The sequence below is a fragment of the Palaemon carinicauda genome, chromosome 36, assembly GCF_036898095.1.
Source record: "Palaemon carinicauda isolate YSFRI2023 chromosome 36, ASM3689809v2, whole genome shotgun sequence".
Classification (NCBI taxonomy): domain Eukaryota; kingdom Metazoa; phylum Arthropoda; class Malacostraca; order Decapoda; family Palaemonidae; genus Palaemon; species Palaemon carinicauda.
The window spans coordinates 3,153,797-3,168,679 of NC_090760.1; the positions used below are offsets into that span (position 1 = coordinate 3,153,797).

The 14,883-nt window shown below is 39.8% G+C and overlaps 1 protein-coding gene across 6 annotated transcripts in view; it reads left to right on the forward strand.

The window, feature by feature from the left end:
- LOC137628721 (uncharacterized) overlaps positions 1 to 14,883 on the forward strand; it is a 56,782-nt gene that overhangs the window by 21,369 nt on the left and 20,530 nt on the right. For 2 of the 6 annotated variants that reach the window (XM_068359881.1, XM_068359882.1), the window contains exons 5-10: positions 33 to 122; positions 757 to 852; positions 3,020 to 3,100; positions 4,463 to 4,552; positions 8,667 to 8,768; positions 14,012 to 14,110. In XM_068359881.1, the coding sequence (XP_068215982.1) occupies positions 33 to 122; positions 757 to 852; positions 3,020 to 3,100; positions 4,463 to 4,552; positions 8,667 to 8,768; positions 14,012 to 14,110 (558 nt within the window). The remainder of the gene's footprint in view (positions 1 to 32; positions 123 to 756; positions 853 to 3,019; positions 3,101 to 4,462; positions 4,553 to 8,666; positions 8,769 to 14,011; positions 14,111 to 14,883) is intronic. The other 4 variants (XM_068359883.1, XM_068359884.1, XM_068359885.1 and 1 more) reach the window with 3 other exon arrangements.

Consider the following 14,883-nt stretch of genomic DNA (forward strand, 5'->3'; position numbering starts at 1 on the left):
AAACACTAATGGTTTGTTACAAAATATCCCAGAGTGACCAGCAGTATCCATACCCATATCTACAGGAATTTGAATTTTCTTGTGGTGATGTGCCAAGCGTACCGACAGGGCCCTTTTCTCAGGTATTGTTCATTTTCACTTGTTATCGTTTGTTAACCCTTTTACCTCCAGGCTATTTGGAAATTTGCAGGGGTTATTTTTTTTTTTTCAAGCATATTTTGCAATATATTTTTTTTTTAAATTGCTCTAATAGCCTTAATTTTTGTCATAGAGAGATCAGGTTGGTCTCATTCTCTTGGAAAATGCCTGAATTTTCTCAAAAAATCTTCTTACGAGATTGTAACTATGATTAACCCTTTTACCCCCAGGGTATTTGGAAATTTCCAACCCTTAACCCCCAGGGGTTATTTTTTTTTTTCAAGCATATTTTGCAGTATATTTTTTTAAAAATTGCTCTAACAGCCTTAATTTTTGTCATGGAGAGGTCAGGTTGGTCTTATTCTCTTGGAAAATGCCTGAATTTTCTCAAAAAATCATCAAAAATATGCAAGAAAAATTTTAAATAGCATTTTTTTGCAAGGACGTACCGGTACGTCCATGGGGGTAAAGGGATGAGTTTTGTGAAACGTACCAGTACGGCCTTTGGGGGTAAAAGGGTTAATAATGTCAAAATTTGATATTTTACGATAAAATATCAAAGAATTTTGCACAAATAATATTCTAAATTTCAATAATCAAATGTTGTATGTTTTGCAGACCATGAGCCCCCAGTACGCCATGTCACCCACATACATGGGGATGGCAGTGTCGCCTATGTCGGGATACAATGAGCCCAGTTTACTCAGCCCTATGGTGAGTACTGTTTTCCAAAGACCTAATCTATATAAAAGCCATAGTTCACTCAGCCCATTGGGGAATACCGTGTTAAATATTTTGAAGTTTGCCTTCTTATTGCCACTGAAATTCAAAAGTGTGTCGTGTATTGATAGTTTTTGTTCATAAAATTTAAAGCTTGTTCAGTGATCTTGTGGATATTGATTTTTTAAACATATACTGTAATATACTACAATACAATTAAAATTTTTATTGTGTTTAGAGCTTGAATTTTTACTTTGATTTCAAAGGTTTCATATTAATATATTGTTGAAAATACAAAATCATCATTCAAATATTAGGTTTTAATAAACATCAGGATTTTTTAGTGTATGTCCTTAATTACTTTATTTTTTAATGTACCATACTTCTCTCTCATGCCAACTAGCTCCTGGATTACTTCATGTATGTAATCAAATAAACTTTTGATATTAATCCAAGCATGAACTCAAGATTTTGATAATTATTAGTCTTTGATGTCACTGTTCATTGATCCAGATTTGATCCTTTAATAAAGTTTACTGGGTACTAATTTGATCTTTGACTATAGTCAATTTTTTTAGCAAGGCAGATTTGCATCGACTCGCGGCGGTGCCCTTTTAGCTCGGAAAAGGTTCCTGATCGCTGATTGGTTGTTGGACAAGAAAATTCTAACCAATCAGCGATCAGGAAACTTTTCCGAGCTAAAAAGGCACCCCTGCAAGTCAGTGCAAATCTGCCTCACTAAAAAGAATTGACTATAGTAGTGGGTGCTGGTTACAGTTTTGGTCATTTACTTGAGTTTGCTTGTTACAGATTTGATCCTTTACCAGTTTGCTAGTAGCTAATTTTATCCTTAATGTAGTTTACGGCTTTGATATTTTTACTGTAGTTTCTGGTTACAGATTTGATCTTTTACTAGAGTTTGCTGGTTACATATTTGACCCTTTACTTTGGTTTGCTTGTTACAGATTTGATCCTTTACTAGAATTTGCTGGTTGCAGATTTGATCATTTACTTTAGTTTGTTAGTAACAGATTTGATCTTTTTACTACCGTCAGCTGGTTACAGATTTGATCCTTTACAAGTGTTTACCTGTTAAATATCTGATCCTTTGCAAACATTAGTTTTTACATATTTAACCCTTCACTATAGTACGGCTTGTTACAGACTTTTGAGTTTGCCTATAACAAATGTGATTTTTTCACTAGCCTGCTTGTTACAGATTTAATCCTTTATGAGAGTTTGTTTGTTCCTATACTAGCATTTACAAGTTACAAATTTGATCTTTTACAAGAGTTTTATAGCTAGAGATTTGGTCCTTTGCTAGAGTGTGCTGAAGTTTGCCAATCTTTACACGAGTTGTCACATTTTTTTATACAGTGGTCGTCAAATATCTCTCCCAAATTTCACGTTAATTGGCAAAGACATTGAAATTATAAGATATCCCAGATTACTATTGAAATTTGTTTTTAATTTTCTTGACCTCATTATTTCCATTAACCAAAATTATGTTGAGATTGTTATTTACATTAACTAGAATTATGTAAATGAACATAATATATTAAGAGAGGCTGGTATCTTTAGTTCAAAACTATTTTTTCTGAAGGGAACCACAAGGATAGGATCAACACATGTCAGGTAGAACTTTGGTAAACTATACCAATCCTCATCTCTCGCTTATGTCACCCTAGAAGAAGTAATTCCGACTAAAATAATTCATTTATGCTTTGTACTTTCGATATCGTTGTTGTTTGTGTTATTGAAATATTAAATTTTATTTTATTTTATAGAAAATTTATGGATTGTTGAAAAATCCTTCATGTTACCCATTTCCATTTTTAATGTATAAAATGTGTATTTAATCAAAATATGAAATTTCTAAAAATATTTTTGAGTCAACAAAGATGTATAAGATTAATGATTTGTCAAAGACTGTACTACAGCTAATATAGTGATTTGAATGGAAGGAAAGAGTACTTTATTTGTTGAAAACCAATGAAGCCTCAGATCATCCCCTTAGACTTAAAAAACGGGGGGAACTTTGTGACCGTAGCTTTTCATCGACATAGTCGCATGGCTGAGAAAGTCACATTCTTTTTATATATATTAACTTTTGCTGTAATATTTAATAATAATTATATACTGTATATTTTTTATTGTACAGAATGGTATGAGTAGCATGGATGGAATGTGCAACATCAATTTCAGCCAGTACATGTTGCCTGAAAGCCCCAATTCTATGCAGGTAAGATTCCTATAGAAAACTTATACAGTACTGTATAGTGCAGACTTTTTGGTTCTTGTATTTATACATACATATACCAAGGCACTTCCCCCAATTTGGGGGGGGTAGCCGACATCAAACAAATGAAACAAAAAAGGGGACCTCTCCTCTCTATGTTCCTCCCAGCCTAACAAGGGACTCAACCGAGTTCGGCTAGGGTGGCACAGGCCACCCTCCCACATTATCCACCACAGATGAAGCTTCATAATGCTGAATCCCCTACTGCTGCTACCTCCGTGGTCATCCAAGGCACCGGAGGAAGCAGGAGGGCCTACCGGAACTGCATCACAGTTACCAAAACTATTGAGAATTTTTCTTAGTGTTGAGTCTTGGGTTAAGTCTGCTTTATTCTTTTTTGGGGGGTTTTCAGTTTCTTATTGGAAATGAACACGATATTGATAACAAATTCTACGATGTTATATCCTTCGAGCGAATATTTTGTAAAGGGTGAATTTATTATGTAACAGTTCTTATGGTAGGCATTTACATACAGTAAACAAGATGGGTTTAAAGACTAAGTCATCATTTATTGTTAACAGTGCTAGGATGTCTTAACCCTTTTACCCCCAAAGGACGTACTGGTACGTTTCACAAAACTCATCCCTTTACCCCCATGGACGTACCGGTACGTCCTTGCAAGAAACTGCCCTTTAAATTTTTTTTCTTTTTTTGCATATTTTTGATAATTTTTTGAGAAACTTCAGGCATTTTCCAAGAGAATGAGACCAACCTGACCTCTCTATGACGAAAATTAAGGCTGTTAGAGCAATTTAAAAAAATATATACAACAAAATGTGCTTGAAAAAAATTAACCCCTGGGGGTTAAGGGTTGGAAATTTCCAAATAGCCTGGGGGTAAGAGGGTTAACATTTGGGTATGCACTACATTCTTATAGTTGATGGGCCTTTTGATTCATGTTTACTAGCTTTAGATATAAATTATGTCAGTATCATGTATTTTATGATTCAGGAATTCTTCCATTATTTTAAGGGTTATCATTACAGTAGTGCATTTTATACCATCGAAATCCAAAAATATAAATTTTGAAGGCTATGCAAGAATTACTGTACATTATGAAGCTTCATTTGTGGTGGATAATGTGGGAGGGTGGGCTGTGGCACCCTAGCAGTACCAGCTGAACTCGGTTGAGTCCCTTGTTTGGCTGGAGGAACGTAGAGAGTAGAGGTCCCCTTTTTTGTTTTGTTTCATTTGTTGATGTCGGCTACCCCCCAAAAATTGGGGGAAAGTGCCTTGGTATATGTATGGGATTTAGTCATGTGATCCTTTGTGTGTGTGTGTTTTAAAGTCAAACATTTTTTTCAGGATGATTGTGATTTAGGACAGTCATCGCCACTAACGCTAGATATGGAAATGCACTCTTCACCTTTTCCTTCTCCTGAGGTGGTTTCCGAGGTAATGGATCAGCTACATAAAGAGTTTGTGTATTTTTCATAAGTTTGTCTTTCATTATAAATTCATATGTTAAGTACTGTACTCTTATTATTACTTTAGTAATATTTAATTGCCTTTTAGATTTTTCCTAGTAAATAAATTTTGAATAACTAATGATAAGTATAAAACTCAATTGAAATTAAGGTCTTTTGTAATTATGCCTAATAAAAATTATATTTTCATAATAAAATAAATTTTTCAACATACTTACCCGGTATTTATATATATAGCTTTAGTCCCTGACGTCCCGGCAGAAATTTCAAAACTTGCGGCAATCGCCGATTAAATAGCCAGGTGTACCACCTGTGCGCCCTCTAGTAAGGTACCTAGAACCATTCCAGTGATTCCTCAGATCTTCCATGCCCATAGGTCTCTAGAGGGGAGGAGGGGGGGAATTACAGTAAATTATATATAACTACCGGGTAAGTATGTTCAAAAATTTATTTTATTATGAAAATAATTTTAAACATCTGACTTACCCGGTAGTTATATATATAGCTGATTGACTCCCTTGGTGGACGGTCAAAGACAGCCTACATTGTTGGAATTTTATTCAAGAGTTAATAAACAAGCTTAAGGATTCGTACCTGATAAGGAAGCTGACTTCAATGAATTCTTTCATTATGTCCGCTTTCCCTATGAGATCCAGCGATCCACCCAGGGCGCTGAAGACCTCTAGGAGCTGTCAAACCGGTCTAAAAACCTCTATGTGACAGGACCTTCTCCAATACCCTTGTTCTGGGCACTCTCAAGGAACAAATTGACCACCTGACTAAAATCAATGATTGTGGAAGACTGTCGCAATCTCCACGAACAACCATAAAAAAACAAAAGTTCCAAGAGAAGAAAAGGGTATTACGATTATGGGAATGTAGTGGTGGATCCTTCCCCCACTAGTGCACTACCTGTTACAAATGTTCCCAGAGTGAAGCAGTCCTCATAAAGAGTCTGGACACGCTTCAAATAATGTGAAGCGAACACAGATTTACTCCTCCAAATGGTTGTGTCCATAATGCTCTGCAACTATCTATTCTGCTTGAAGGCCACCGAAGTTGCTACAGCTCTAACTTCATACGTCTTGACTTTTAAAAGCTTGAGGTCTGCCTCACTGCAATGTGTATGAGCCTCTCTTATTAAGAGCCTGATGAAGAATGAAAGTGCATTCTTCGACATCTGTAACAAGGGCTTCTAGACCGAGCACCAAAGAGCTTCCGACTTGCCTCGCAACTCTTTTGTTCAGTCCGGGTAGAACTTCAGGGCTCTTACTGGGCACAGGACCCTCTCCAACTCCTCGCCAACCACATCCGAAAGGTTCTGAATCTCAAAAGCCTTGGGCCAAGGTTGAGAAGGGCGTTCGTTCTTGGTGAGAAAGCTTAACTGCAATGAGCAGATAGCTTTGTTATCTCGAAAACCAACGTTTTAGCTAAAAGCATGAATCTCACTGACTCTTTTAGCTGTCGCCAGACTGACCAAAAATAGAGTCTTCATTGTGAGATCCTTAAATGAACTGAATGCAAGGTCTCAAACCTGTCACTCATAATGAACTTCAGGACTAAATCCAGATTCCAAGCTGGTGAATCCTGGTGCTGTTGCTATGATGTTTAAAATGATTTGAGAAGTTCCTGTAGGTCTTTAACATTAGAAAGGTCCAAGTTTCTGTGCCTGAATATGGTTGCTAACATACTCTTGTATCCCTTGATGGTAGAGGATGGAAAAAATTGCGTTTCCTTCGAAGATACAACAAGAAGTCAGCAATCTGAGTTATAGAGGTACTGGACGAGGCAAAAGAGTTGACCGTGCACCACTCTCTAAAAACCTCCCACTTGGATTGGTAAATCTTGATGGTAGAAGTCCTCCTTGCTCTTGCAATAGCCCTAGCTGCCTCCTTCGAAAAACCTCTAGCTCTTGTGAGTTTTTTGATAATCTGAAGACTGTTAGATGAAGAGCTTGGAGATTTAGATGGTACCTTTCCAAGTGGGGTTGTTTGAGTAGATCTACTCTTAATGGAAGGCTTCTTGGAGTGTCCACCATCCATTCCAGTACCTCTGTGAATCACTCTCTTAGGGCCAAAAGTGGGCCACTAGAGTCAATCTGGTCCCTTCGTGTGACACAAACTTTTGCATCACTTTGTAATGAATATTGAACGGTGGAAATGCGTGCACGTCCATGTCAAGAGCTGTTTGATGCTCTACGTCGCGTCCCGCTTGACGCTCGACGTCACGTCCCGCTTGACGCTCGACGTCACGTCCCGCTTGACGCTCGACATCACGTCTAGCTGCTTGCCGGTCAACGTCACATCCTGCTGGATGCTCGACGTCACGTCTTGCTAGACGCTCGACGTCACGCTCTGCTGAATGCTCGACGTCACGTCTGGTTGCTTGACTCCTTTGAGTTAAAGCGGCTGAAACACGACATTTAACGGGGAAGTTGTAAAGACGTTCGTCGTCAAGAACATCTCGACTAGTAGCCTTACGACGCTTGGCGTCCAGGTGTGAAGCTTCCTGACGCTCAGGGTCCAGGCATGCTACTCTCTTGTTGTCCGCAGGCTGATAAACTTGCATGAGCAAAGAGTTTCTGTTGCATATCTTGCAGCATATTAAATTTAGGGTCAACTTGTTGTGGTACAGGAGACGTCACGTCTACCACAAGCTCGCTTTCTGTGCCGTTTAAAGAATGCGTAGAGCGTCCAGAGGACGATAACCAGTCTGACGGTGGAGGAGGAGCATGAACCGAGGCCATGCCAGGCACAGACAACTGTCCTGCAACTGGGTGAGTTGGACGTATCTTGACAGTTGCCGATGTCCTTAAAGGACGTTTGGCAGGAGAGCTTTCTTCGGTAGAATGAAAAACTCAGGACTGCTCCAAAAACTACCACCAGGACCTTGCGGTGTCATGATAGGACACTGATAGACAGTGTCTATCTTCCTCTTCAGAGGTCTGGAAGTTTGACGCCAGCCCCATCTGGGCGCTGCGTCATCCGAAGATGACGAAAACACTTTTACCTCACCTTTCCTATGACGAAGGCGAGCGTCCTGGGAAGCGTCAACAGGTAGCGATGTCTGCTCGGGAGCTAAAGCCTCTCGTTTCCTATCGCCGATCGACATTCCTTCTCCCAGGGGTTGAGGAGCTTGGAAGAGGTCTAAGGCAAGGATAATGACAGGGGATAGCAGACACTGCACTAATTTAGCACTGAAAATTGCACTTTTTATATTTATTCACATAAGACCATAATTAGACCTGCCCGCTGCAAGAGATATTACTCTTCCGCCAAGGGCTCGAATGAGAATGCAATAGGTCATCTGATTAATATTAGAAATCCCAATATAAAAAAAAAAAATAAATAATACAAAGTAATTTGTGTGACTGTGTTGATTGTCATGAGAACTACATAGCGTAACTTTAACTGTACGCTATTTTTATTTAATCTCTGAAAATAGATCGATGATTATCTAAAGAAAGTATACTAATAGGACAAATATTTTCTTAAAAATAAAATATTCCTTTTAATTATAAAAACTTAAATACTTTTGGTTTTCAAGTAGAATTCACTTTTCATTTTCTGCATAGAAAAAAAGAAATGAATATGCAAGTCATACTACGTAGAAGTACGTAGTTTACGTCATATGATTGTGACGTCATAGCGTTGGCGGAGTGTTTTCCTTCCGCCATCATGTTTTAAAGAATAGGTTCGTTAGTTTTACAGTAGGTGGAAAAAACTCCTAATCCTACCCCTTTTAAGCTACGAACATAGCGATCATATTCCAACTAACTCTCTCAAAAATAAAAACAAACGAGCGAAAGCCAATAGTATAATTGTACATCACCAAGATAACTGCAATTATACAGGTTACAGCGAGTGAAAAATCCAAGGATGTTGCCGGCGTGAGCGGCAGGGAAGATCTGAGGAATCACTGGAATGGTTCTAGGTACATTACTAGAGGGCGCACAGGTGGTACAACTGGCTATCTAATCGGCGATTGCCGCGAGTTTCGAAATTTCTGCCGGGACGTCAGGGACTAAAGCTATATATATAACTACCGGGTTCAGATGTTTAAAAACTCTATCTTTCTTTCAGGTAATTGCTAAGGTATTGAACAGTCCAAATACTACCGTTCCTGAAGACAAAGTGCTCCCCATCAGAAAGAGTCTAGAGAAGTCACTGGAAGGTGTGATGCCTGTAAGTTTAAAGTAATCTTTGTTTTTATAACTGGCCATAAATGATATTTTCATAATAAGATAACTTTTTTAACATACTTGCCCGGTGGTTATATAAATATAGCTTTAGTCCCTGACGTCCAGCAGAAATTCAAAACTCGCGGCAATCGCAGATTGAGTAGCCAGGTGTACCACCAGCGCCCTCTCTCGCGAGGTACTTGGAACCATGCCATGATTCCTCAGATTTTCCATGCCCATAGGTCTCTAGAGGGGAGGAGGGAGGGAATTAAATTTATATAACCACCAGGTAAGTATGCTCAAAAATTTATTTTATTATGAAAATATCATTTTTGGGCTCAAGCCATGACGTCCTGATGGAAGGTTCCTTCAGTAGCTTCCTAAGGGTATATATGACTACAGTAGATATTCCCAGAGAATTAAACTAAAGGTTTCACAGAATTCTAACTTCTGGCGCGAGTACCCATAAGGTTTCCCTTTAGGATATCGTATAATAACAGGGGACGTATGCTTGACACGCCACATAGCTATCTGCACCCCACATAGCGTTTATGCTTCGAGGGGGAAGTGTGGCAAGTATGGGAGGAGCCGTTACAAAACTCTCCTCCTGCGTTACTGTTACGGAACCTAACGATGTAAACAAACGGCCGTAATAGCTGGCTGCCATCTTGACTGACGTCACATCCGCGAGCCTCATTCCTTTTTACGTAGCGTCTCTGACTAGGTGTTTTTCCCAGTGCTCGCTAAGTAATTTTCATCATGTCGCAATCTTCAGCCTCGCCTTCTTCTGGAAAGTTGAGTACCATATTTTTGTATTGTACAGTACTTCGCTTTCCTCATCTGTCTGCGAGATCAACAAGATCCTCTTCTACAGGTGAGTTTTCTTCATCAGGTTACTTTGAGATGTTCCTTTCGTCCTAATAGGACTTCCCTGCCAGGGAGGCAGGAAGCCATGTCATAGTTTATGCCATTGGTAGTGACATGTAACGGAGATGTCACGGTCTCTAAGGTCATCAGACCAAAGGAATATTGTATAGAAGTCGAAGGCACCACCAAAATGGAAAAAATCCACGATATACTAATTCTCTGGTACACTTCCATCAAGACGTCCTGGCTTGAGCCCATAAAACAGAAATTATTTTTGGGTGAGATAGCCATGACGTCCTGATGGACCCGCCCAAGTTCTCTATTCTGGCCTGTCAGGCCCCTCCCTTTCTTATTGTATCATGGAGGCCGACAGAGATGCCGGAAGGAATGAGGCGTGCGGATGTGACGTCAGTCAAGATGGCGGCCGTTTGTTTACATCTTTAGGTACCGTAACAGTAACGCAGGAGGGGAGTTTTGTAACGGCTCCTCCCATAATTGCCACACTTCCCCCTCGAAGCGTAAACGTTATGTGGGGTGCAGATAGCTATGTGGCGTGTCAAGCATACGTCCCCTGTTATACAATATCCTAAAGGGAAACCTTATGGGTACTCGCGCCAGAAGTTAAAATTCTGTGTAACCTTTAGTTTAATTCTCTGGGAATATCTACTGTAGTCATATATACCCTCAGGAAGCTACTGAAGGAACCTTCCATCAGGACGTCATGGCTATCTCACCCAAAAATAGATTTTTCGCAACACTCAAAATCCGTTTTTTAAACAAAAGACTTACCCGGTGGTTATATAAATACAGTGATACCTCTACATACGAATTTAATCCGTTCCACAACCGACTTCGGATGTATAAAATGTTCGGATGTTGAAACAAATTTTCCCATAAGAATACATTGAAATAGGTTCAATCCGTGGTTGAGCCCAAAAACCTATGATAACTCCTTAATAAATTACTACACATAATTACCCATGACAATAATGCACATTAAATTAGATAATAGACATGTAAAAAAGAATAATTATAAAAAAATGATAAATAAGAAATGGGTTTTTAGCGTCACTTTACCTCAGAAACTCCAGCGCAGGTGTTGTTGGTCTTGCTACTCAGAGAGGAGACGGACGGGCGGCGAGGAGGTAGAGAGGTTAACTACGATAAGCGTACACTACCGTAACTTATTCTAACTTACACTAAGTGAACTTTAACCTAACTTAGCTTATTTATTTTTTTTATTTTTATATTTTATATTTTTTTTTACATTTTCTTTTTGATGATTAAAATTGATTGAATTTCTTTCGCTTCACTCTTTGCCCTTTTCTTTGAACCACTTCCATCCTCTTCATCACGAGTTCGCTTCGTAGTTTTTTTTAAAGAAGCTATCGATAGATAGTTGCTTGGTACGACTTTTCAGAATGTTTCGAAAATGAGTTAGGCAAACTTCATCGAACTGCGCAACTACACGACAAACCTGCTTTTTTTTTGGGTGGTATTTGTCGATGAAGTCGACCACGTCTTGATATTTTCCTAACACCTCTTTTATTTGCGCCGAACCTAACACATGTTCTACCTCCTCGATCCCTTCCTCGTCATCACTCATGTGCTCAGACATAGCATGGAGTTCCTTGAGCTCCTCTGTGGTAAGTTCGTCGTGATGTTCGGCGACGAGTTCCGTAACGTCATCTGCGTCGACCTCCAGACCCATGGACTTGCCAAGGGAGACGATTTCCTCTACGTCTTCTGCTGCACCCACCACGGGATCAGGTTCGGGGTCAAAACCTTCGAAATCTCGGGGAGAAACTGCATCAGGCCACAGCTTCTTCCAGGCAGAATTGAGGGTTCGTCGAGTCAATCCCACCCAAGCCTGATCTATGATCTTCAAGCAGTGCACGATGTTGAAGTGGCTTTTCCAAAATTCACGCAAAGTTAAGTTTGTGCTTTGCGTATCATTAAAGCACTGCTTGAATAGGTGCTTCGTGTAGAGCTTCTTGAAATTCAAGATGACTTGCTGGTCCATGGGCTGGAGGATGGAGGTGGTATTCGGTGGAAGATACAGCACCTTTATGAACTTAAATTCATCGAAGATATCATCTTCAAATCCGGGGGGGTGGGGGGGGGGTGAGCAGGTGCATTTTCAAGGCATAGCAGGCACTTTAAAGGCAATTTCTGCTCATGAAGATACTTCTTCACAGAAGGCCGAAAACTTAGTTAACCCATTGCACAAAGAACTGCCTAGTGACCCAGGCCTTCGAGTTGGATCGCCAGAAAACATGAAGCTGGTCCTTATCGACGTTGTGTGCCTTAAAGGCCCTAGGGTTCTCAGAATGGTAAACCAGTAAGGGCTTGACTTTAAAGTCCCTGCTAACGTTGGCACATAGGGCAAGAGTCAACCGATCCTTCATTGGCTTATGCCCAGGCAATTTCTTTTCTTCGGCAGTGATGTAGGTTCGACTGGGCATCATCTTCCAAAACAGCCCGGTTTCATCACAATTAAACACCTGCTGCTCTACGTAGCCTTCTTCCAGCACGATCCTTTCAAAGTTCTTGACAAAGTCAGCTCTAGCCTTTGTGTCTGCACTAGCAGCCCGTGGCAAACAACTGAATGAATCCCAGACCGTTTCTTAAATTTCTCAAACCAGCCACGAGATGCCTTGAAATCGTCTGAGGAAGGTTTGGTTTAACTCTCCCCAGCATCACCCCCAGAGCTCTCCTCCTTCAAGTCCGTGAAGATGGCGTGCGCCTTCTCGCAGATGATGGTTTCGGCGATGGTGTCGCCAACAATCTCTGTCCTTGATCCAGATTAGCAGAAGTCGTTCCATCTCTTCTATGATAGGGCTATGACGTTTTGAAATGATGGTGATCCCCTTAGAAGGTTTCACTGCTTTAATGGCTTCCTTCTGTTTCAGGATTGTCGAGATCGTCGACATATTACGGCCATATTCTTTAGCAAGTTCACTCACGCGGACGCGACGCTCAGATTTTTCAATAATTTCTTGCTTTACGTCTAAAGAAAGCATTTCCTTCTTCCTTTGCTCACCACTATCACTACCACTTGCAAAACTAAGCCTTTTAGGACCCATGCTTTACGTAAATTACCGTAAAAGGATGCACGTAAAAAATCACGATTAAAACAGTACAGTAATAGCAGAACGCACAGGGCACAACCACACGAAGCCGACGAGAACAGAGGACTGACCCAAGCTACGCTAATTGAGGGTCCCTCCGAGGTCGAAGTGCTGCCTTCTATCGGCGGAAATAAAAAACACATCCGGCGCTATGAGTACCAACTACGCGTACGGGTATTGTTTACTTCGGGTGTCGAAAAAAAATTTGGGTGTAGAGTAGGAACGTGTTTGAATTGTACTTCGCGTGTCGAAAAATACGGATACAACCGGTACGACGAAAATTGCCTACTTCCATGTGTCGAAATAAAATTCGGGTGTAGAGTCAAAAATTTGCTCGAATTTTACTTCGGATGTTGGAAAATTCGGATGTAGATACGTTCGTATGTAGAGGTTCCACTGTATAGCTGATTGACACCCTTGTTGGAGGGTCTGAGACAGCCAACATTGTTGGAATTTTACTCAAGAGTTAATAAACAAACTTAAGGGTTCGTACCTGATAAGGAAGCTGACTTCAATGATTCTCTGCCTCATTATGTCCACTTTCCTTATGAGATCCAGCGATCCACCCAGGGGGCTGAAGACCTCTAGGAGCTGTCAAACCAGTGTAAATACCTCTATGTTGACAGGACCTCATCCAATACCCTTGTTCCGGGCGCTCTCAAGGAACAAAATTGACCACCTGACTAAAATCAATTATTGTGGAAGACTGATGACCAATCTCCACAAACAACCATAAAAAACAAAAGTTCCAAGAGAAGAAAAAGGGTACTAGGATTAAGGGAATGTAGTGGTAGATCCTTCCCCCACTACTGCACTCGCTGCTACGAATGGTCCCAGAGTGTAGCAGTCCTCATAAAGAGTCTGGACACGTTTTAAGTAATGTGAGGCGAACACAGATTTACTCCTCCAAAAGGTTGTGTCCATAATGCTCTGCAAAGATCAATTCTGCTTAAAAGCTACAGAAGTTGCTACAGCTGTTACTTCATGCGTCTTTAATTTCAGCAGTTTGAGGTCTGCCTCACCGCAGTGTGTGTGAGCCTTTCTTATCAAGAGCCTGATTTACTGTATTGTACTTATATAATTTTACTCAAAGCTGTTTCAGCATCGTTACCAAACTCATCATTACACTATATAATTACACTATTTTGACTGAATGAATGATATCGATATTTTATACAACATTAACGTGTAGTATTTAGTCATGTGATCCTTTTTATGTGTGTGTTTTAAAGTCAAACATTTTTTTCAGGATAATTGTGATTTAGGACAGCCATCGCCACTAACGCGAGAAACACATTTTCCTTCTCCTGAGGATGTTTTGGAGGTAATGGAGCAGCTACATGAAGAGGTGTATTTTTCATAATTTCGTCTTTCATTATATATTCATAAGATACGTTATATACTATACTGTTATTATTACTTTAGTAATATTTAATTGCCTTTTAGATTTTTCCTCGTAAATAAATTTTGAATAACTAATGATAAGTATAAAACTCAATTGAAATTAAGGTCTTTAGTAATTATGCCCTGATAAAAATTATATTTTCATAATGAAATAAATTTTTGAACATACTTACCCGGTATTTATATATATAGCTTTAGTCCCTGATATCCTGGCAGAAATTTCAAAACTTGCGGCAATCGCCGATTAGATAGCCAGGTGTACCACCTGTGCGCCCTCTAGTAAGGTACCTAGAACCATTCCAGTGATTCCTCAGATCTTCCCTGCCGCTCACGCCGGCAACATCCTTGGATTTTTCACTCGCTGTAACCTGTATAATTGCAGTTATCTTGGTGATGTACAATTATACTGTTGGCTTTCACTCGTTTGTTTTTATTTTTGAGAGAGTTAGTGTTTGGAATATGATCGCTATGTTCGTAGCTTAAAAGGGGTAGGATTAGGAGTTTTTTCCACCTACTGTATACTGTAAAACTAACGAACCTATTGTTTAAAACATGATGGCGGAAGGAAAACACTCCGCCAACGCTATGACGTTACAATTATATGACGTAAACTACGTACTTCTACGTAGTATGACTTGCATATTCATTTCTTTTTTTTCTGTGCAGAAAATGAAAAGTAAATTCTACTTAAAAACCAAAAGTATTTAAGTTTTTATA